The sequence below is a fragment of the Macrobrachium nipponense genome, chromosome 40, assembly GCF_015104395.2.
Source record: "Macrobrachium nipponense isolate FS-2020 chromosome 40, ASM1510439v2, whole genome shotgun sequence".
Classification (NCBI taxonomy): Eukaryota; Metazoa; Arthropoda; class Malacostraca; order Decapoda; family Palaemonidae; genus Macrobrachium; species Macrobrachium nipponense.
The window spans coordinates 20,744,390-20,767,589 of NC_061101.1; the positions used below are offsets into that span (position 1 = coordinate 20,744,390).

Sequence of the window (23,200 nt, forward strand, 5' to 3'; positions counted from 1 at the left end):
GTACATATTCTTGAGCATTTCAGCTTCTTCACCTGTTGGTTACAAGTGAGAGTGTAATTTGTCCTTATTTTAGAATACCATTTCAATTTTTCACCTGCACAAAATAAAAGATAAAAGTTCTTAGTTACAACTCTTTTCTATGAAAGAAAACATCCTTACTTCCTATAGATTCATATGACTAGCAACTGTTTGGGTCTGGTATTTTTGATGAATCATGGTGGGAAAAACATATACATGGTCTTTTTTGTGGTCAATTGCTCGGTAGCCTTTTCTTGATAAATTTTTCATTTCTGGAGTTGAATAGGGAGGAACGTTATCATCAGTCTATTACAATAATCCTTAATTCTAATTCATGTTAATTAAACCTCAATTCATTTATGTGTACAGTACTACCCTGTTTCTTGATCCAAAATATTTTTAGTATATGTTCAACTTAAACTAGAATGCTGTGGGCTCTAGCAAAGGTTAAAGTTACAGTGCTTCACACTACCAATATACTGTTAGCATCTATGACAGGCAGTCCTTGTTCACCAGTGGCATCAGTTAATGGCATTCCAGTGTTATGGCGTTAGTAACCAGAATTTTGGCAACAGTAAGCAATTTTTGGAGTTGGTAAGTTGTTACTTGATGTTGGTAAGTGGTTTATCAACATTGGTCAGCAGTTTATCAGCACTGGTAAGCGGTTAACTGTGCCGATAAGTGGTTATTGGCACTGATAAGCGTTTATTGGCGCTCAACACGTTATAAACGCTTTCTTTCCATAAATATCGGTGATTTTTGCTCGACCGCGAATTCTTACCTATGGTTTATCTTCCACGGATCTCCACTCATCTTCAGCCTCTTCTCATACTGCAGTTCTCATCCAGTAGGTCATTGTGTTTCAATTCTTATGTTGCCCACAAGAGCCCAGCAGACACTTGTTTTGTACTTTTCTCCCATGGGTTGTATGAAGGAATTGTCCTAAATCGGTCTTCTCTCCTTTAGAAATAATTTGTCATACCATGTCCACGTAAGAGTACTGACTTTCCTAGGCTTATGTATAATCTTACTTCTGTATGCAGTTTCAATCTGTTTGATATCCACATTTTGTTCAGCTGGCCCATTTTTTTATTTTCTTATTAAAGCTTTCACTATATTCCAATTTAAAGAGAACCTATGCTCGATGTAACCCACCCTTTATTAAAACTTTCATTATATTCCAATTCAGAGAGAACCTGTGCTAGACTTCACCCATAAGGCTAGGAAACTTGTAAATGTCCCTTTCCCCCTTTCCTTCGTTTGGATCTGGAAATTTTACTGTAATATCAGTAATATGTAAAATCAAAATGTTGCAAAATAATTGTTTTATTCACTGACCCATGCATTGAATAAATAAACTGGTGAACAGGATAGGCACTCTTCAGTGCTGGAGATGAATGGGAAAGCTGAGGTAAAATGAGCATGGAAAATTTACCTTTTAATATTTAATGCAGTTATGAAAACGGTGGCATAGATAAGCAAATTTGATAATGTTCTCAGTTTACCAAATACCTAGAATAGTATTCTTTGAAAATAGGCGGTTTTACATCAGAAATAAAGAGATTGTATAAGATATATAATTTACTGATGTTTCTAAATCAAAATTCTCACAGATTTAAAAAAGGTGTTTTAAGTATGCAATAAATTATGTATTTAAAGGCAAAATAACCAATCAAGGTGGCTTGTCCAGTCAACCTAAGAAGAATGTTGAATGTTAGTAGCTCTCTCTCTCTCTCTTCTCTCTCTCTCTCTCTCTCTCTCTCTCTCTGTCATGTGATGTAAACACACTTTCAGATGACTTTTTTTTTTTTTTTTTTTTTTTTTTTTTTTTTTTTTTTAGGTTAATCATAAATTATTTTCATTTAAAAGTTCTTTTGAATACAAATCTATATTTTATAGTAACTTTCTTGTTATTTACATGCTTTATTGGGATTTAATTTGCAATAACATTTTGCTATATTAGTTTTTTAATGAAAGTTTGCTCCATTGGTTTTACATTGAATTTATCTTGAATTACTTTAAAAATATCCAATCAGGCAAATCCCCCTCCCCTCCCCATTAACCCAATTCTTTGAAGTTGTACTGTATATCCAAAAATTATGATGTACATTTACATTCCAAATATATATTAAATATTATAGCTGAAATTTAGACTGCAATCTGTAACAAATTTTGAAGAGTTAATGTATTTAGTTGGGGGCTGGTTTTGTCAGCACTTCAGGCAGGGAGACCTGTATGTAAACAGAAAAGGAAATGTCAGTGTCACATCAACATCCTAGAGATACAGGCCATTCTAAAGCCTCCTAATATTAAGGAGATCCTCAAAAGGATGAAAGCATAGGAATGACAAATTGACTGGCTCTAGCCTACCTGAAGCATTATTAGGGGCTTGGGGGACTGTGCATTTTCCCCTTCACCATGACCTACTAGGTCTTGGTAAAAATTGGGAACTTGAGTAACACCATGAACCCCTGTGGCAGCAAAACGATTGGTTCCAAGACCTGCAGGCTCTGATGGTGGACTTGCCAAGGTGCCACTTTGAAAGGTGAGGTTACTGAAGCAGCGCAACCTGCTCAGGTTCCAAAATATTTTGTACACCTTTCTGCATCTTGCATGGAGATTATCCAGCAAATAAAAAACCTCTTGAAGAAAGGTTTGTCATAGGTAGCAACTGCTATTCCTTGCAGAAGGTAACAAGGAACCCTTTCCTTGGGAAATGGGCAAAGTTTGTTGCTTGATATAAAGAATGGAATGTTTCTGCACTGGAACACTCCATTCCCTTAATAATGGATGTTTTTCATCTTGGAATCCAAAGAAAATCTGTCTGTATTGGCCATTCAAAAATGGAGATAGGCTGTCCTTATTTAGCTACTTTGTTGCAAGGCATAAATATGGTCACTAGCAGGGACTTATTAAACTTATCACAGTATTGCAGTGAGTCCACCCTGAGCTAATGGTCAGGTCACTGCCCCCCCCCCCCCCCCTTCCCTGCATCCCCTCAGCTGTACACTGAGCCTTGCAGCCATGAGTCTTTCCAAAACCTAACTGCAAAAACTGTGTTCATTACAGTCCTAGACAGTTACGAACAGTTGAGCGAGTTACATACCTTCTCAGTGTCATCTGGACAGAGAAATGGACCCCTATCGACCTCTGCTTTGCTCATGTCTTTGTGGCAGAGGCCTAACAGGCATGACCAAGAGATTTTACCAATTCTTTTGGAATTCCAGTTCTATGTCAAGCTTCTGTGTGTCTCCCTTCCATGCCACATGAGACTTATGGATAAAGAGATTGCATCACGTACCCTCCTGGGTGTTTTTTAATGTAAGGTTGATTGAGACTTCTGTTTCAAGTAGCACTGTCATTCTGTCTTGAGGCTGGCCATCTCCATGTCATATATATATGTGTGTATCCTGGGAGTTTTTATCGCAGTTCAAGATCAAGGCCCATGAGGTTCGAGCAATCTTTACCCAGGTGATCTTCAAACATATTCCGAGAGCCATCCTCAAGGCTGGTCAACCCACTGCCAAAGTGAGTACTTAACCTTATCAATCCTATTTGTACAAACCATTGCTTCACTCTCCAGTCCTCTTGAGGTCTACGTCAGAATGTTCCACTTCAGGCAGAACTACATCAAGGTACTTTGAATGATAACTCCACCTGTATTATAGAATTACTTCAGCTAGGATCCTCTATCATTCTTCATCCTCTTAAATAATTGAAGAATTATAGTGTACACTGCTGTCATCTCAGCACACTTTTGATTCTAGTAGGGCACAACAGAAGCAGTTTAGAGGTGAGCAGTGGTAGAAGGTCTGCTGGATCAGTAAGGATAATGGCTCAGTTTAAATAAATAACACTTGATTAAGACATCCTCTGATTAATGGACTTGTATGTAAAATTCTTTTCAGTATGATAATTGCTTCACAATCTTAAATTTATTTTGAAGTAAGTCAGTATTAGGTCATCAAGTCACATTTCCTACTCAACTGAAGGATTTTTTCTCAAATTAGTGGCCAAAACCAGAACAAGGCAAAGCTGCCTACTGGTTATCCTTTGGCTCTACACATGGCTTAGGGGTTGTGGTAAAATTTTCCCATTGTATAGAATCATCGACAACTATACAAATGGAAATATGATACAATTGTATATAGTTTCCAATCAGAAATATTTAACAGAGTTTCTGGGAAAACAAATATATGTACTTCTAATCTACAGTGATTCAACAACCTCAGTTTACTCGTAGTGGTTCTTTAATTTCAAATAATGTTAATATTGCAGCAGGTAGGTAGGTATACAAAGTATACTTTGACTAAATATGTGTAGTTGAGTAAATTTCCAAGTAGAAAACAATGCGATTTTGAGAAATTAAGTCTAATTGTATATACTTGAAGGAGGTGAATGATCTAAATGTATTCAGAAAACTGTCGTCTTTAAATCATTAATGTATTTTCATGGCAATTCCTATTTAATTAGTTGGTTTTGTGTTTATGGTTTTTTATTTTTATTAAAAAGTAAGGTACATTGCTTCTCATGAATTGTTTAATTTTAAAATAAATTTCTTAATTTATTCCTAATAAAGCTCTCTCTTCCAGCACGTACTTGGTAGTCATGAAAGCACTGATGGATCAACCCCATCGTCAGTTTGTGGGTCTTCGCCAGCGCCATCCCCTGCCACTAACCATTCCAATGACCATGACGCTCCCACCACACCACACGAGAAGAAGAGAAGTAAAAATGAAGAGTCCAGATCAGTCAGTTCGGTATGGAAAGTATTTTCATTTCTTTGCCAAACTAAACTTATGATTGTGCTTTTAGATTGAATGGTAATTGCTTTGCACAGCGATCAGGACTTATACTTTGTATTCAGTCAGTCTTGGAACTTATGTAGAACAGGAGGGTTTTTTGATGTGTAAAAAGTACCTAAAATTTCTGAATTTGGCATTACACAGTTAGTTCTTGACAATTGAAGGTATAGTTTTAATTTCTACTTATTCCTTAAATCTAGCATCTTATTAAACCAGTTAAACTATTCCTTTGGAACCACTTAAAATCTCCTTATTGCTTGAATAATGGTTCACACTGAATGGCTGACGACCCAAAACCATTGTTTCAAGTTTTGTATAATCAGTTGTGGGAAGTTTAAAATACTATACTGGTAAATTTTATTCTTGTTACATTTGTTAAAAACTTGTCCTGTACATACTAGGAGTTTTATAGCAGCATCCTCTTTGTACAGAACCAACTTTTTTTTTTTTTAATTTGTACTTCAGTTTATTTCACTTCCTTCCATCTACTTTCCAAAGTCAACTTTGTTTTATGCAACCCCATGTACCATATCCCCATTTGTATGTCTCAGATGTCGCGAGACTCACAGTCTGTCTTCCAGAAGAAGAGTAATCATTCATGTGTGTGTGTGTGTGCCTTTGGAATCCAGCAGTTGGAACTAATTAATGGTTCTAACTGAGGTAGTTTTCAATTATGATGTAAATTTTTGTTCCCCATATACAGTTGTAATCATAAATTTTTTTGCAGTGCTCTTTCACTTTTTGCTTTGCTATATGAGTTTTGTCATAGATGTTGGCAATACAATTAACATTTAATTATTTATAACTGGCTTCCCCCATCCCTCAACTGTATACACACACACAAGGATATCAAACACATTTACCTCAAATTCATTTTATGAACATTGCTAAAAAATATTCTTAAAATGAATTTGCTTTGGACTTTCATTGTTTAGAATTGCCATATGCACTAAAGATGTAAAGACAGGGTGCTTTACACAAACACAAATAACATGATAGGGTAAAATGATTAAAACAAATGAAATATGCCATATATACTCATATAACATTCGATATCATATCATGTGACCCTTAAAATTTAGGCTGCTATGATTGTGGAGCAAATTTCATTTTTAGTAGATCATACTGTGCTAGGCTATGCTTATAGAGTAAATTTCATTTTCAGTAGATTTTACTAGGCTAGGGTTTCAAACAAAATTCCCAAACTTAACCATCTGTAATAATTAACAACCACTTAGCAAAAACTTAACGTAAACAATATTGAGTACTGTACAGCATAAATGTGGAAATAGCTGTTTTACAATTTTGAGGGATTTTATTTTATAGTATGCAATAATGATGATGCTAATACATTTTAAATAGATTCAGTAAGATGATATTAACATTACTTTTATCTTAAATACTGCTGTAATAGCCTATTTGACTTATGCAAATGGTAGTGTATGTATAACATCTAGCCTAGGGCTGTAGTTCACACACACATTTTGTATCTTGTGTATGTTATTACAATATGGTAACAACTATCAAGAAAGTTTTATAAAAATGCATTAATGGTGAAAACCATGGAAGGCTGTGGTTAAACACAGATAGGCTACTTACTGAAATTTTTGTCATTTACTTGAGATAAAAAGAAAGGGTTGAATTTTTGTTTTCCAAGTATTTATGTTGTATATTTTGTTTAAAAAATGGTGGAAAAGGTAGATAATTGCCTTTTACATAAAGTTTTCAGTTCAAAGTGAGTTTATGGTAATGTGGTATTGACAAGCTAAGGTGAAGAAGAATGTAGAATGAGTGTAGGTTTGCCCTTGATTTATTTTTTTACTGTCCTCATCTGGTTTTCACCATTATCCCATACAGCCTTGGCTCTATTAATCTGGAGAATCAAAAGATTATTGTACAATATATTTTTTGGAATGTTGCTTAGAATCAGCTAATCAGATTTATATCTAGTTTTTGTTAATAAGGAAATAAACTGAATTCAAGTTTATATAATTGGCTAATTTGTTGTGAAGTATGTTTAGAGAGAGAGAACACAAGTGAATTTTTTTTTTCTGGGTCAGGAATCATTGCTATACATACAGTTTGTATGGACTTAAATACTACTTAAAAACCTTGTGCCTTTACTTTAGAAGTTACCATGATTTATATTACTAAGATATTGCATTTTTTCCCCTTCATTCTAGACCAGTCAACCTGTAAAACCATTAGTTGTAAGACCAACGAGTAATAGTATCTCGAGCAACAGTTGTCTCAGCACGAACAGCAGTAATTCCAATAGTACCAGTTCTATATCGACTACATCCATCGTTGTCAACTCAAACTCGTCATCTAAAGCGACGCCTCCTCCATCCACCCCAACAAAACACATACCTGGTAATCATTTTTAAGATAAGCAAGTTTATTTACTTTGTAACTATACTACTTATCTTTCACAGCTATTATTTGTGAAAGTGTTTGATGATAATTTTATTTATGGTTCTGTAAAGTAGATCATAATACCCAATGGTTTTGCACTTAGAAATCTAAATTTTTACTTCAATTTTTATAGGTTCAACGTCTCACACTACCCCAAATAATAGTAGCACAAGTTCAGGCAATTCAAATCATCTAATCACCTCAATATCACAAAACAGCACAGGTAAGGTTCACTTTCTCTTTCAGTTTAAATAATTCAACTTTGTGGTCTGGTTAAATCACTTAAGAATATTAAACCAACAAAAGCTGTGTAAGCGCCTCAGTGGCATGGTTGGTTTGGTGTTTGCTTCTCACCTCGGTGGTCGCAGGTTCGATTCTCAGCCATTCCATTGAGGAGTGAGAGATGTGTATTTCTGGTGATAGAAGTTCACTCTCGACGTGGTTCGGAAGTCACGTAAAGCTGTTGGTCCCGTTGCTGAATAACCACTGGTTCCATGCAATGTAAAAACACCATACAAACAACCAAACAAAAGTTGTGTAAACCATACTAGTGTTCAGCATTATATGGGTCGATTTTGAATAATATACAGTGGTTCCCCCTTGTATTCGCAGGGGATGCGTACCAGACCCCCCCCCTCCCCCCCGAATGTTTAGAATCCGTGAATAGCTGGTACCCCTATTAAAACTGAAAACAGCCTATTTTGGTAGGTAAAACTCAAGAAAAACCCATTAAGCATTTTTATACCTGTTTTTAATGGTTTTATCACAAGAAGTGCATTTTATGACAAAATTGATTAAAATACAGGAATTTCTGGATATTTCTCATAGAAAAATACCAAGAATAGGCAAATTTCTTGCGAATAATGGATAGATATGGGCCAGGGAGAAATCTGCGAATCCGTGAGTCCGCGAATTGGGAGAACAGGAATACGTGGGGCCCACTGTAAATTATTTGAAGTGTATAAATAATATAAGCCCCAAAAAGGTTAAATCCTCAAAATGCCCCATGGTTAAGTATTTTTAGAAATTATCTTGAGTTGATTGTTGCATGCAATTCATAAAGTCCCCCAGATTTGTAACACCATGCAATTAGGTTGGGTACAAGAGACCAACCGCTTTTTATCAAGTTTTAGCATGCTAAACTAGATTAGCAAGACATTTTTTAACCTTGCAGGCATCTCTTTTGTCATATTTGAGTAGCTGATGTGGTGAAGAAAGGCAATAGAATGTCAAACCTTTCCCTCAGTGATGAATGAGTATGATGTACTGATGATCCTTGAAGCACGGAGGGTAAGGTTTATAGTTAGGAAGTTCTCTAGGATGATCACAATTCATGACAGGACTGCTTTCATCTTGTGCAGGTTCCTTTGGTTGGTGGAAGACTGTCATAATTGAAATTTGCCCTGTTAAGTAATATGTAGTATAACTTTTCACTTGAAGGTGCAGTGACAGTGGCCTTGTGTATTGATACTCCCCCTCCCCCCTCCCCTCCTCCCCCCAATAGAGAAGTCCTGTCAAGTTACTCTGACACATTAAATAAAACTAGCATAGGAAAAAAATTATAGGGGTAGTGCCGTCAGTGCACCTCATTCGGTGCAATCTACGCATTACTTAAGGCTCTTTGCGGCGTCCCTTCAGCCCCTAGCTGTAACTACTTTCATTCCTTTTACTGTACCTCTGTTCATATTCCCTTTCTTCCATCTTACTGTTCACCCTCTCATAACATTTTTTTCATAGTGCAATTCCGAGGTTTTCCTCCTCTAACACCTTTCAAACCTTTTACTGTTAATTTCCTTTTCAGCGCTGAATGACCTTAGTTGCCCCAGGGCTTGGCATAATGCCAAAAATCTATATAAATCAAAATAAAAAAACATGTATACGGAACATATAACTGGTCTAGAGTTCTTGTTCTCAAAGGTAAGAAAAACATATCCAATACATGAAATTTATTTCATACCGCAAAGAACTGTTGAACTGACTGAAGCTACCATTAAAATTCAGTCGTCAACTTGTTTAGAATCTCAAAAAAATAAAAGTAGTCACCAGACACACTATGCATAATTGTATCTTAAGGGATGGTAAATTTGCATAATTTTGAAGGTAGCAAGAGTGGTAGAAAAAATTAGAATAATTAAAATAATAATAAACTACAACATCCATGACAGAAATATATCAGATTCCTATTAAAAAATAAAACCAATAGAGTGATGCAAATTTCAAAATTTAAATTTGCTGGAAAATCCTCCACAAAAATAAAGTTCTTGTTTAGAATAGAGAAGTTCAGTTGAACCTCTTAAAACTGGCATTTTGTGGTCCGGGAACTCCCGTGGTTTGGCTTGATTTTGATTCAGTCGCTATTAGTTTGTTGCATAGCCACCAGGGTGGAGCCACATATTGTTTACAACTTACTGACAGAAAATATTATGCCACCTCTTTGGCTTTTATGAAAATAATTGTTAGTTATGAAAATTTGTAAGAAATATTTTTTATATTAACTTTTAAAGAATAAATTTTTTTAAATATTCCTCTTGAGAAGGCTCTACCAAATCAAAACTTTTAAATCAAAACAATGAGACATTTGGCAAAGCACAAATTCCTTAACTCTGAGTGCTTGAAAGACTGGTGTTATTGACAATTTCTTTTATGTAACTGTATTACCCAACTGATATGCCACCCACAAAATCAGATGATGCTAGAGGTAAGAAGCACAAACATAAATCTTTATTTATGCTTTATTACTTCCATTAGCAAATAGTTTGTGTTCATTTTCCTCAATAGAAGGCAGTGTGCTTTGTTTTGATGGCGACATTCAAATGCACTGTGATCACCAAAATTCTGAGAAAAATTTAGTTCTATATTGACTTAATGTTAGGTTAATTTGGGAATGTAGGCTAATGTGTTAAGTAAAGTCACTATCACTATTTTAAAGAAAATTACAAAGTATGAAGTTATAAAATAATGAAGTGAAATTATATATGAGTAATAAAATAAAGTCAGTGTCAGAACTTAGCCAAGTAGGCCAAGTCAAAAACTAGGCTATTTGTACATGGAATTAGCTTGCAAGACTATATGTACATAGGGGTTTAAATTTTTAGGTATGTACTCTATATTCCGGGATTTTCTGTGGTCCTGCAGTAGTGGCACCTGGTCCCAAGATTCCCAATTTAAGAGGTTGGACTGTGCTCTTAAATCGCCAGAGTGCAAGTTATGCTCTGAATTTGGATATTCATGTAGGGAATGTTCAGTAATACTACACTCAATCTTATGTGATTTGAGTTGCGGGAAGTCACAGTAGAGCGAACTTTTCATTGGAACCTAACTAATGATCATACGCAAGATTTCAGACATGAACATTTGTGAGTCCTTGAGAAACACTGCAAAATGCTACAAAAGTGTTTATGGTTAATTTTTTATGTAAATTATAAGTTTTAAAGCTTATATATGTAACATCTGTATTAAAAATGTAATTTTTTGTACATGTATAAATATGATGCAAAGGTAATTACAGCACCTACATTTATTGTACTTTTACAAGATGTGATACATTCACAAAGTGACTGCACTTTTAAAAAATTTTGTTCCTTCAGAAACTTTAACTTCTGACATACTAGTACTACAATTAGTATAAGTTTTCATACTTTTAGGTGTAAAATCTGTATGGAATTTTTTTGTTTATTTATATTTTTAAATATGATAACAAAGGCAGTACGTAATTTGCAAAGTGTTTATCATAGGACCTCACATAATCATGAGATGAGATTATTCAGTCGGGCTGGGTTGATAAAACGAATTCGTTAATGGTCTAGTAAAACACTTTTTTTTAACCTCGGAGAAATGTGCATCAATTGTGTACATATGTATTATTCTCTCTCTCTCTCTCTCTCTCTTTTTTTGTAAGTATCCCTCACACTACAGGGTTTTAAATTGATTTAATTTCACTTTTACCCTCTGCAAAGATTATGTACCTACATACGTTTTCTTTATTTTATTGAATTGTGTACCTTCGTTATGACTGTGATATATGAAATTTACTGAGTGACGCAAAGAAAACATCTTTTACTCTGTGAGAGAGGAAAGAAAATGGCATCCTATGAATTAGGTAACTTTAGTATACTTATGAAACTAGTAATTACTATTACACTATTTTTATGCCAACCATTTATTTCCTTTTTAGTGTAATATATTAAATTAACTTTTAAATGCAATTACAGTAATATTAATTTCATTTAAAAGTTAGCTTAATGCTTTGGGAGGATAATTAGGGTCATATTTAATGTTTAAAATCTAGAACTAAGCATTTTTTAGCATTTTTAATAACAGTAGCAAACTTACACGGAACTTTACCTTGTGCGAGGGGCTCTGGAACCTAACCTTGTGCTTTTTAAGGTATTGCTGTAGTAGTGAAGTTTGTGAATTTGAAAAATGTACTGCATGTTAGACTTCCACTGCTCCAAAATACATCATCTGTGGACTTTGACATTTGCAGAATCCAAACATGGTCAGAGAGAACCATTAACATGATTTAACTAAATCCATGTAGTCCCTTGTTAGTTATGGAAGAATAAAAACATTATTGAAGAACTTGAACTGGTATAATATTTTATTGTTCATATATGAAACAAACCTTCGGTCTTACCATTAGGATAATACTAGCGCCAAGCTGGAAACCGGTAGAATTAATAAAAAAAACTTATGAGATCTAGGGACTATTGGCATCTATACCAGGTCATGGGGTATTGTAGTTCCCAGAATGCCCTTGGCGTCCCGTGACCTATCAGTTACTTTCCTACCGCCTTTAAGATAGCACGTGATTACTTTCTATCTGTTTTAAAGCCGGTTTAGTTTGCCCGTTTTTATTCATATTTTCTCTTTTTTTCTCTCTCTCTCTCTGGGTAATCTCAGTGTGGGTGTGATCTGCTAGGTGTGTGTACATTGTGAGATGGAGAATTTTGCTTCACCCACAGAAATTTCTTCGGGTTCTCGCAAGAGATTAAGGAAATGCCCTGGAGTGAGTGGGTTTCCTTGTTCAAGATTTTTAACATCGGTAGCTACAGATCCACATCCAACGTGTAGTAGGTGCAGAGAAAATGTATGTACTGTTATAATCCTTGCTCAGTTTGTCGTGGTTGGTCAGTGGAACAATGGATGAAGATTTATGGGAAGGGCCAGTACAAAAGAAAGGAGATGACGCCATCTTTAGATGACCAAGCGTCGTCGGCTTCTTTTGTATCGGCAATGCATCAGACTGCTCCATATGTTTTGTCCCCTGCTTTTGATGTTTCCCATACCCCTTCAGTTTCTTCTAGTGATTCGTTATTGGAAATTCCAGGTGAGGTTTTGGGTAATTTTATGCATAATTACGCTCCGTCATTCCTAGCAGGGAGAGGGGGAGCATTGCCATCTTTGTCCCAGGTGTCAGCCCCCGATGCGCAGAGAATGGAAGGAACATGGTCAGCGTTAGGCCTACCAGGTGTACCAACCTTGGAGGGGTTGCTTTCTCACTATATGGCGTCACGTTTCCATCCAGGCTTGACAACGATGAATGTTCTTCATCCCCCTGGCCTGCAATTTATGGGAGCAAATGCTACGGCAACAACAACAACATCAACACCGATGTTTCCGGCGATGCAGAACGTTGGAAACAGTTTTGCAACACACGCAGGGATTCCAGCAGCAGCCCCTTAATCTCTCCCTACAAACGTGGTGACATCACAACCGATGTCACACACGGGCATGGCTAACACAATGACATCACAGCCTACTGCTTCTCTCAATACTTTGTTGCCTCCGGAGACGAATATGCTTTCTGACTCTTTGGTACACACAGTCATGAAGAAATTACAAGCTCTAGAGAACAAAATAGATAAGAAAGACAAAAAGAAAAGACGTGACTCATCGTCTTCTTCGTTGTCTTCCTCTAGTTTGCCGTCATCTCAAAATTCAATGACGTCACTGCATGTACCAGTCAAGAGTTGGAGGATACGGGACTCTGTGACTGATCCTCGGGCCAAGAGAAGTAGAGTAAATTCTTCTTCATCTTCGAGCAAGGACTGTCACATCCCTGTCAGCAACAAAGTGAAGAAGACAGTAGCTGGTAAACTTAACGCTAACGGACGAAGTCATTTACAGGCGTCCGAATGGGTGAAAGCATCGACGGTCGCTGGAATGGCGGCTGCTGCGGAGATGCCAGCAGTGAGGACAAAGTGTTTAGCAAAGACTCCAGTGCCGTTGGTGAAATCAACGGTGAGTGGGCAGCATTAAACAAAGAACGGGGAACGTATACCAGTTTCTCCTGTAAGACCTTTTAAAATAAGAAAGGATGAGAAAGCTCCCTTTAAAAGGTTGAATAATAAAGAGTTCGTAATCTCTCCTGATACACTGATGGAAGGCATTGTTTAGCCTCGACGAGAGGTCAAGGTCAATTTCCCCAACGGCTGTCGGAGATGATAGTCAAGTGATCTTGAATAATATTATTAGAGATAAAGAGGAAATTAGCTCTTGTTTCAGGAGAACCCTCATCTTGGAGGTATAGACGGAGTTCTCGCTCTAGATCTGCAAGTAGAGAAGAAGTTAGGTGGTCACGTTCTCGTACTGACTATTCGAGATCGAGCTGATGTCGGCCATCAGAGGTCAAAGATGCTGCGGTCGTCAGGTCGACGGCCATGACGCACCCGAACGTTTGTCAGAGGATAGAAGTGAACTAGCTTCTCCTGCAGCCAAACACTACGTTGGAACCAGAGGAAGGGGAAAACCAGGAGTTTCTGGCTTCGTATGCGGAGGTGGTTGATTTGATTCGTCAATTCAACAACCTTTCGAGGAGCCCGGAGGCACCTGCCAGTGTACTTCCTCTGGGAATTGATATGGTATTGGGACTGAAAAAGGATATGGTGTTGTATGACTTACCTTGCTCACGTCATGCAGAGTCAATTTTACAGCACGGATTACTGGAAGGGATAATTCGTTAAGATCAAATAGATAATTTAAGTTTATTCCCCAGCCATTGATGAAACAGGAAATATTATGCGACACCTATGGTTCCTTTGCTATCAAGACAAATTAACCCAGATGTGGTAAGGTTAAAGCCTGGATCAACCTTGGATCAAGTTAAGATGGAATGCTCGTCGATGACTTGTCAGGGGGCTGCTACATTGGAAGCAATGGCTTCTTCTATCTTTCAGACTGGTTCTTGGTTAGACCTTTGGTCAACAGCAGTAGCGATAATTGCATCCTCAGAAACAACAAGAAAAGTAGTGGATGAGACAATGTTTTTCAGATTGCTCCAATCAGGTTCCAAAGCGATTGCGTACTTTACGAATTTGAGTGCCAATGTATGGGCTAATATCCTGTTGATAAGGAGAGATACAGCATTGGCTAGATTAAACCGCACTATTGACTTGGATTCCCTGTGAGCAATGTGGAATGGGGATATCCTAAAGTCGCAATTGCTGTCACCAAAGGGTATACTGGAAGTGGATATAGATAGAAGAGGGATGGATACTAATGACAGATTAGCCCAGCAGGCAGTTGAGAAAAACATCTGGAAGACAGGCTAATTCTAATGAAGTAAGACATCAGCAATTACCTCAAAAGAAACCAGTGAGACATGACATCTCTAATAGATCAACAAGACCTTCCCCAAAGAAGTTAGCTCATCGGCCCTTTCACAATAGACCCAACAGAGGAAGGGGTATTAGGGGTAGGGGGAGAGGTTCATCACTCAGCCATACCAGTTGGGGGTTGCCTGGCAAATTATTGGAGGGTGTGGCAGGAATTTGGAGCGGAGCAGTGGGTGGTGGATGTTCTCAGAGTCTGATATTTGATTCCGTTCGAAGTGACCCCACCCCTGACAGAACAACCATTATCACACCTCTCCTATGCTCAGGAATCTCAGAAAGCTCCTATTCTGCAAGAGGAAGTGAAGATGATGATGGAGAAAGGAGCTGTAGAACAAGTATCGCTTCCGTCAAAGGGGTTTTACAGGCATATTTTCCTTGTCCCCAAAGCCAACGGAGATTGGAGGACAGTGATAGATCTGTCAACATTGAATCTATTTATAAGGAAAACCAGATTCAGAATGGATACCCCAAAGACAGTAGTCAGGGACAAGGACTTTATGCTGACAATAGAATTGAAGGACGCATACTTTCAGATCCCAGTCCATCAGTCTTCCAGGAAATTTCTCCTCTTCAGTCTTGCAGAGAAAGTTTTCCAATTCAGAGTCCTGTGCTTCGGATTGACAACGTCTCCTCAAGTTTTTAAAAGAGTATTCACTCTCGTGTCAGCATGGGCGCATGCTCAGGGGATCAGGCTAATAAGATACCTAGACGACTGGCTGGTGATAGCAAAGTCTGGAGAAAAATACTACGGGACAGGGATACCCTTCTGCAGTTTTGTGACAGCCTAGGCATTGTGATATATCAGAAGTCAAAGTTGGATCTAAGTCAACGGCTGGTGCATCTGGGTATGATTATAGACACAGTAAAAGCCAAAGTGTTCCCAGCAGAACAGAGGGTAGAGAAATGCAAACAAATGGTGAATGCCTTTCTGGAAAAGCAAACACAAGCAGCAAAACAGTGGCAAGTAGTCCTGGGAATTCTAAGATCCTTGGAAAAGTTGGTACCACACGGGAGACTACACCTTCGATCATTGCAATGGAGGATGAGGGAGTTTTGGTCGTTAACGGCAGATCATCCATACAAGCAAATTGTCGACAGAGGTGAGGAAAGACCTACTGTGGTGGGTGCAGGACAAGAATCTGACAGTTGGAGTTCCCCTCCAGCAACCCTTTCCAGACCTGGCTGTTCTCGGATGCGTCACTCGAAGGTTGGGGCACCCACATGGAGGAGCTGATGATTTCAGAGAAGTGGAGCTGCAAGGACAGAGAACTCCATATAAACATGTTGGAGTTAAAGCAGCTTTTCTGGCACTACAGGAATTCCGGGAGAGGGTGAAGGGGCAATCAGTGGTATTGATGTCAGACAACACTACAGTAGTAGCTTACATAAACAAGCAAAGAGGCCTAGTATCTTGGTAGTTACACCTAATGAGAGTTCAGCTTCATGAGTGGGCTGTAGAGAACTTAGTAGACAGAGCCAGATATATCCCAGGAAAAAGAAACATAGTGGCCGACAAATTGAGCCGCAGGGACCAGATCCTAGGAACGGAGTGGTCCTTGCATCAATAAGTGGTGGACAGAATGTTCATCTTGTGGGAAAGGCCGATCATAGACCTATTCTCAACCTGATACAACAAAAAGTTGGAAGTGTATTGTTCAGTAGTCCCGGACGCAGAGGCAGTACCAGAAGATGCGCTACAACACCCATGGGATAATCTGGACGTGTACGCATTTCCTCCATTTTACCTAATCCATCAGGTTCTGAACAAGGTAATGCAGTCTCAGAACCTCAAGATGACCCTGGTAGCCCCATTGTGGTCTAAGGCAGAATGGTGTCTGGACCTGTTGGAACTCCTAATAGATGTGCCAAGAGTGTTACCTCCATGGAACAACCTACTATGTGAACCACACGTGGAGAGGTACCATCAGTCGGTGCAGTCCCTATCACTTCACGGGTGGAGACTGTCAAGTATCTCCTGCAAGTGAGAGGCTTTTCTCAGAAAGCAGAAGCACAGATGGCAGGAAATATCAGGTCATCTGCAGCGGTCTACCAAGGAAAATGGTCTGCGTACTGTGATTGGTGTCGTAGAGGGAACTTGTCTCCACTCAGAACCGCTATTCAACAGTTAGCAGATTTTCTGATATATTTCTGTTGTAAAGGGATACGGGGTTGCTCTAGCTTCGGTTCTGCGGATGGAAGGTGTGGACATTTCTTCTTCATGGGAGATGGATATGTTAATGAAGAGTTTTGAGCAGTCCTGTTCCCCAAAGGAACTAAAAGCCCCAGATTGGGATTTGACCATGGTACTGAGTAGTCTTACAAAACCCCTATATGAGCCTTTGAGACAGGCCACAGATAGAAGCTTGACCCTGAAGGCTTTCTTCCTATTGGCTCTAGCCTCAACCAAAAGGGTGGGGGAGCTGCATGGTCTGTCATATTTGGTGAAGCATTCGAGAGGTTGGAAGTCTATGGTTTTCGAGTTTGTCCCAGAATTCGTTGCCAAAACTCAAAACCCATCAGTAGTGGATGGCAGATCCGACTCCTTTTCCATACCTTCTCGGGCAGAATTTGTGGACAGTGACCCTGAAGAAATGATGCTATGCTCTGTCATAGTACTAAGAGCGTACTTAAGAAGAACATGGCATCTCAGGCTGGGATGCCAAAGGCTTTTTCTAGGGCTGAGAACTAAAAGGGCCAATGTCAAAAAATGGCCGATTGTAGTTAAGACCGTCACTAAACTAGAAATTTATCTCTGTTTCAGTGCTATAATGGCCAGGTTATAAGTTGAGCAATCACCCCCCAAAAAAAAAGCTTTCGTTTGCTGTACTTACCTGAATTTTAATAAAGGAAGCAATATTTTAAATGCGTTTTTCTGAAAACATGGTTTTATGACATTGGCCCTTCTAGTTCTCAGCCCTAGTTTTGTAAGTACAGGACAGAACAAGAAGTAAGTGTCCAGGAACACAATATTGTTTTGGCTGAGAAAAACGATCAGGAATGCATACGTGACAGGAGACAGAGGGTCAAATAGCCTGGAGAGAGCTAGAGCTCATGACATCAGGGGCTTGAGTGCTTCTTTGTCATTCAAGAAAAATATGTCTGTGGAGAGGATTTTGAAAGCTGGTATTTGACAATGCCAAACAACTTTTGCTTCCTTTTATCTAAAAGATGTTGCCCATAGATCCTTGGACACTTTCCTTGGGTCCAGTAGTGGCTGCCCAGCAAGTGGAATAGCTCATCCGGTACCCCTGGCGGGTCAGTTTGTATCTAGTCTAAGATGAAGGTATGAAAGTAGAATGAATGAGATGAATGGTCTTTTTTTACTACTTTTCTAACTACTACTTTATCTACAGGCAGTATGAAGGAGAGTACCATCATGAGCTGGAATGGACTAGATGCAGGTGAGGGGGACAGCCATACTGTAAAGATAATCTAGAGTATAGGAAGAGAGTGTGGTGATAATAGATCCAGATACAAGGGACAGGAGTGGTTTATGAGAACAGATAGCTCTCCACCTCCCGTAATGCAATAAACCATGGCATTGTATGAAAGACCCAGAGAGGGAAACCAATAGATTCTCATATATCTTTGGTTCAAAGATTAATAGTCCATTGTCTTAGAATATATCTGTTCGGAAATGGATAAAAGTGACAAACTCCCAGTCGGTTATAGGGACTTATCTCCCACCAATAAGTAAGTCTATCCTAATGATAAGACCGAAGATTTGTTTCGTATATAAACAAATGGCAAATTTGTAACCAATTTGTATTTTTCATAACTAACAAACTTGAGGTCTTAACAGATAAGGCCCACCTCTAACCACCCCTCTAACAGTCTAAACTGGGTTGGAAGAGTAATTGATAGGCCACAGGACCCAAGGGCATTCTGGGAACTGAACTACAATACCCCGTGACCTGTTATAGATGTCAATAGTCCCCTGGATCTCAAGTTTTTTTTTTATTAATTTTACTGGTTTCCAGCTTAGCGCTAGTAGTATTATCCTAATGTTAATGCCTCAGGTTTGTTGGTTATAAAAAATATAAATTGGTTAAAAATTTGTCATATTTACAAATGCAAGTGATAAAAAAATGGCCTGTAGAAAGAAAAAAAAAAAGTTGCTTACAATACAGATCAATCTATTGCTAGTAGACATAGAATCTCATAGTAACACCAAAGAAAAAGTAGGAGAAATTCTAAAGTAGAATACCAAGAAGGCAGAAACAACATCCTGTAAGAGAAGATATCCCCCCTCCCCCATCACTGGTTACAGGACCCATAACAACGCCATTAGGTAGCACAGCCACAAACAGAACAGCATGTATAGTAACCATTATTATGTTGCCAAGCAAGTTGCAGTGCCACAGATTCCTTGCTTTACTATCTGATTGTTTTTTAACCAGTTTCCAGCTGCCGCTAGATTATCCTATTGTTAAGACCTCAAGTTTGTTAGCTATGAAAAATACAAATTGATTGAAAATTTGTCATATTTTAGGGATGACTATAATTTTGAATAAGCCAGTATAGTACTAGGTTTTCCTTTTTCCAACAATTATTTTGCGTTTGTATCAGTAAGTTCAAATTAGTCTCAGTAGTGGGCAACTTAAGGATGGTAGTTTTCACTTTTTATGTACATTTTATATACAGTGTATGAATGTTAGGAAAAGTTTGCAAGTTTGTTGTCAAGGAGCATTTTTTTTATTCTATTCCAGTTTTTGCTTGTCTGATGTTTGTTTTCACAAGCAGATTATGTTTGACTTTGTTAATTATTATAATATTGATGATCTGTGTGTACCACTAGTATTTTGTTTTCTGGTAGGGTGACTACTCTACTTTTTACACCTGTATTGCTTGTTTTACTATTTTGCCTTTCAATTTACAGTTCACCAGTATTATTTGTAATTTGTTAAGGGTGTCAGGGAGCTCATAAAATGGACAAAATCAACTCTATTTACAGTTTAATTTTAAATTTAGGAGGATAGGGTTAACTGTTAGGTTAAGTGTATTCTATCCTTACCACTCTGAAATTGCCAAAATCACTAATCTGGCAGCCTGCTGGTCCTGTGATACTGGGTTAGTGATGGTCAACCTGTACAGGCAGTCCCCGGGTTACGAAGGGGGTTTCGTTCTTGAGACGCGTCATAAGCCGAAAATCGTCGTAAGCCGGAACATTGTAAAAAATCCTAAGAAAACCTTACTTTTAATGCTTTGGGTGCATTGAAAACTATGTAAACTGCATTCTTATTGCATTTTTCATTAAAAAAAATTCAAATATTGATTATTTTGCATTTTTGGTGCCATATTTCATCTGCCAGATGAGTGTTGTAGGCGTCGTAACCCTGGAACATGTGTTGTAACCCTGGAAATAATGCCTGATGAATATAATTGAGTAGTGCCTTAACCTCGGAACGTCATAACCCGAACCCGTCGTAACCCGGGGACTGCCTGTATTTATTTTGTGGATTTTTCCATGCACTTAATTTTCCATGGAAGTTCCATTAGTCTTTGAATATGTAGATTGTAATCTAAAGTTCAATGGTCATTTCCTTTATCTTTGCAGGAAGACAGTCGCCTGAACCCAGTGGGTTAATTAATAGTGGTATAGTTAATAGTGAAACTGGGACGGGCAGTAGCAGTAGCAACAGCAGCAGCAGCAGCAGTAGTAGCAGCAGCAGCAGCAGCAGTTGCAGTAACAGTAGCATTAACAGCAGTTCTAATGGTGTAAGTTGTGGAGTAAGCAGTAGTGTCAGCGTGACCTCACCGCAGGGAAGTTTAACGGGCAGTGCCAATACAACTCCAGCAATACCTTCTGGTGCACCAACGCCTTCCTCAGTGCCACATCAAGGCAGTACACCTACTTTGGTAGGTTTCTATGTTTATTAGTATTTGGTCTCTGCTGTATTATCTCTCATTGAAACTGATATAAAATATACTTATGAATCAGTAACGTGACAGTTAAGATTGAGCTTACTGTAAGTTCACTTGAGAATTAAGTTTTTTGTAGATGCTGAATTTTGCAAAAATTGTTTTTCAGTTCTCTGCTTTGTAACACTACGACCAATAAATATCTTATATTGTCATTTAAAATTCATGGCACATTTTATAGCATCAGTTTACTAATACAGTATAAAGTTAGGCTTTGATTTTGAAATTAGTCATTTGTTAAATTTCTTTCAGAATGCTGCAGAGACAGTATCATTAAAAGCTATAGCACAGAAAAAAGTTAATGAAGTCAATTCCACATCGATTCCAGCATCAGGTAAGTTAGAGTATATGATTTGTCTAATGTGTGTCAAATTTTTGGTTAATTGCTAAAAAATTTTATCGGAATATTCGTAGGTACCAAAGTTATGTCAAAATTGGATAAAGGAATATTATATTTATTCATTACCACTAATCAATCTTCCTTCTGCCTTTCAGTGTTGGAAGTAAACAGTTGCGTTGTAAGCAGCAGTACCACAACTATTAGTAATTCTAATAGTAATAACAACACTACTAGTACGAATACCTCGGGGAAAGCAGGGACATGTGAAGCTCACATTCCTCCACTATTGGGAGTAGCTCCACTAGGACCTCTACAGTTGACAGTTGAACATGAAATGCAGTTTAAGATGCTACAGGCGGCCTTCTATCACATGCCTCACCCGTCCGACTCGGAAAGATTAAGAGTGCACTTACCACGCCAGCCATACCAGACGCCGCATTACTATCCGCAGGTGAGCAGCTCTACCCTCTTGGTAATGTAGTATTTTAATTTTCTAGATTTTATTTACATCATGGAAGTTTTCCAGGTAAATATTCAAGAGACTTATTATTTCTCATTAACCCTTACAGGCCGGGCTATAATATACATTAAAATCACCCTGAGGCTGACCAGACTTTAAGGTCAACCCATTAAAAATAACACAATGGTAAGAGGAAGATATAAAAATGCACAAGGTATCAGAAAAAAATTTAAAAAATTTTACACTTCAAAAATTAATTGATTTTAGCAAGTAATACATTTTGTTTCTTATCATTTTTAAACATTTTATTTTTGCAAAAGTACAGTTACAGTAGACATACTGTCATTAAAGATAATAACTAAAACCAGCAACAATCCCTGAGTATGTTTATGGGAAAATATATTTGAGGTGTACTTGGACATGAATTGATAGTACCTTCCCCCATGAAGTTTCAAGAGACTGTTCTTCATTATACTAGTTGTGGTATGAGCATTGTCATTTATGGCCCATTCAAGTGATTTAAAACATTTTCCTGCAAAAATCACAGAAACTACATTGAGCAAAATATAAATTCTCGCCTTGACCGGATCCGATTGCACCCCACGTGTGATCGTGATTGGACACAGTGAGTTAAGAACAATTGTGTGATATGAATTTACAAAAGGTTTAGCACTCTCCAAGTGAAATCCTATATTCATTGACTGTTATGGCCAATGCTGGGTGTTAGAAATATTCATTATACAATTACTCATTAGGAGATGGGGCATCAAAGTCAATTTTGTTAAAAGACTTACCATGAATGTTACCATAATGTGTAAATTTAGTCTATTTCAAACTATTATAGTTGATGTATTGTTACACTACAGGCCACCATTGCCGTATGATTGATTTTTCATAAAATATTAAATTTTCCCTACCCAAAGTTATCCAACCCACTTTTATCCACTTAAACATTTTTGGCATTTTTTTTTCATTTCTATATTACATTGTATTTTTGAATCTGTGCAAAGCAGGAAATAGTCTTTTAATAAGTTATAAATACAAAATTGGATTAAGTAAGAAGTTTGCTTTAAGTCACACTTTTCTCTTCAACATGATAAGGTAACCAGTATTAATAAATAATATTATTATAACTACTTTTATGACAACTAATAATACTATTATTATTTTTATTTCATTATTATTATTTTTATTATTCTTTTAGTTTACATTTTATTTACTTAGCATTGACACTTGTGTTCCTGTCACTCTTCTTTTACTGTAGTTATCCAACACAATCTTGTCATTCATTTTTCTTTGTAACATTTGTTCATTTCTTTATCATCTTTCTAACAAAAGTGTGTTTGTGTCCCGGTAGTCTCAAATTACAGTTCCATAAAACATTGCCTAACCGTGCCAATTGGGTACCAACCTTTTTTTAGATTAACTGGATTCCTTTAATATAAGCTAACCTAGGTTCCCTAATTTACATATAAACCATTCATAAGACAAATATACATTGTTGAAGTGTTACTGTATGTGCTAAAAAAGCTTTAGAAAAATGTCTGGCATTTGCTTGCTCATAATTATCCAAAGAATTTTTAAAAATTTTCCATTGTCATTGTTGCATAAAATCCTGTTTTTG

General features: G+C 37.5%; 1 protein-coding gene across 4 annotated transcripts in view; it reads left to right on the forward strand.

Annotated features, from left to right (window-relative positions):
* The window catches only part of LOC135211979 (CCR4-NOT transcription complex subunit 3-like), a 164,652-nt gene that overhangs the window by 133,985 nt on the left and 7,467 nt on the right, over window positions 1-23,200 (forward strand). For 3 of the 4 annotated variants that reach the window (XM_064245240.1, XM_064245241.1, XM_064245242.1), the window contains exons 7-13: window positions 4,611-4,778; window positions 7,007-7,196; window positions 7,372-7,461; window positions 18,208-18,255; window positions 20,412-20,713; window positions 21,029-21,110; window positions 21,272-21,567. In XM_064245240.1, the coding sequence (XP_064101310.1) occupies window positions 4,611-4,778; window positions 7,007-7,196; window positions 7,372-7,461; window positions 18,208-18,255; window positions 20,412-20,713; window positions 21,029-21,110; window positions 21,272-21,567 (1,176 nt within the window). The remainder of the gene's footprint in view (window positions 1-4,610; window positions 4,779-7,006; window positions 7,197-7,371; window positions 7,462-18,207; window positions 18,256-20,411; window positions 20,714-21,028; window positions 21,111-21,271; window positions 21,568-23,200) is intronic. The other variant, XM_064245243.1, reaches the window with a different exon arrangement.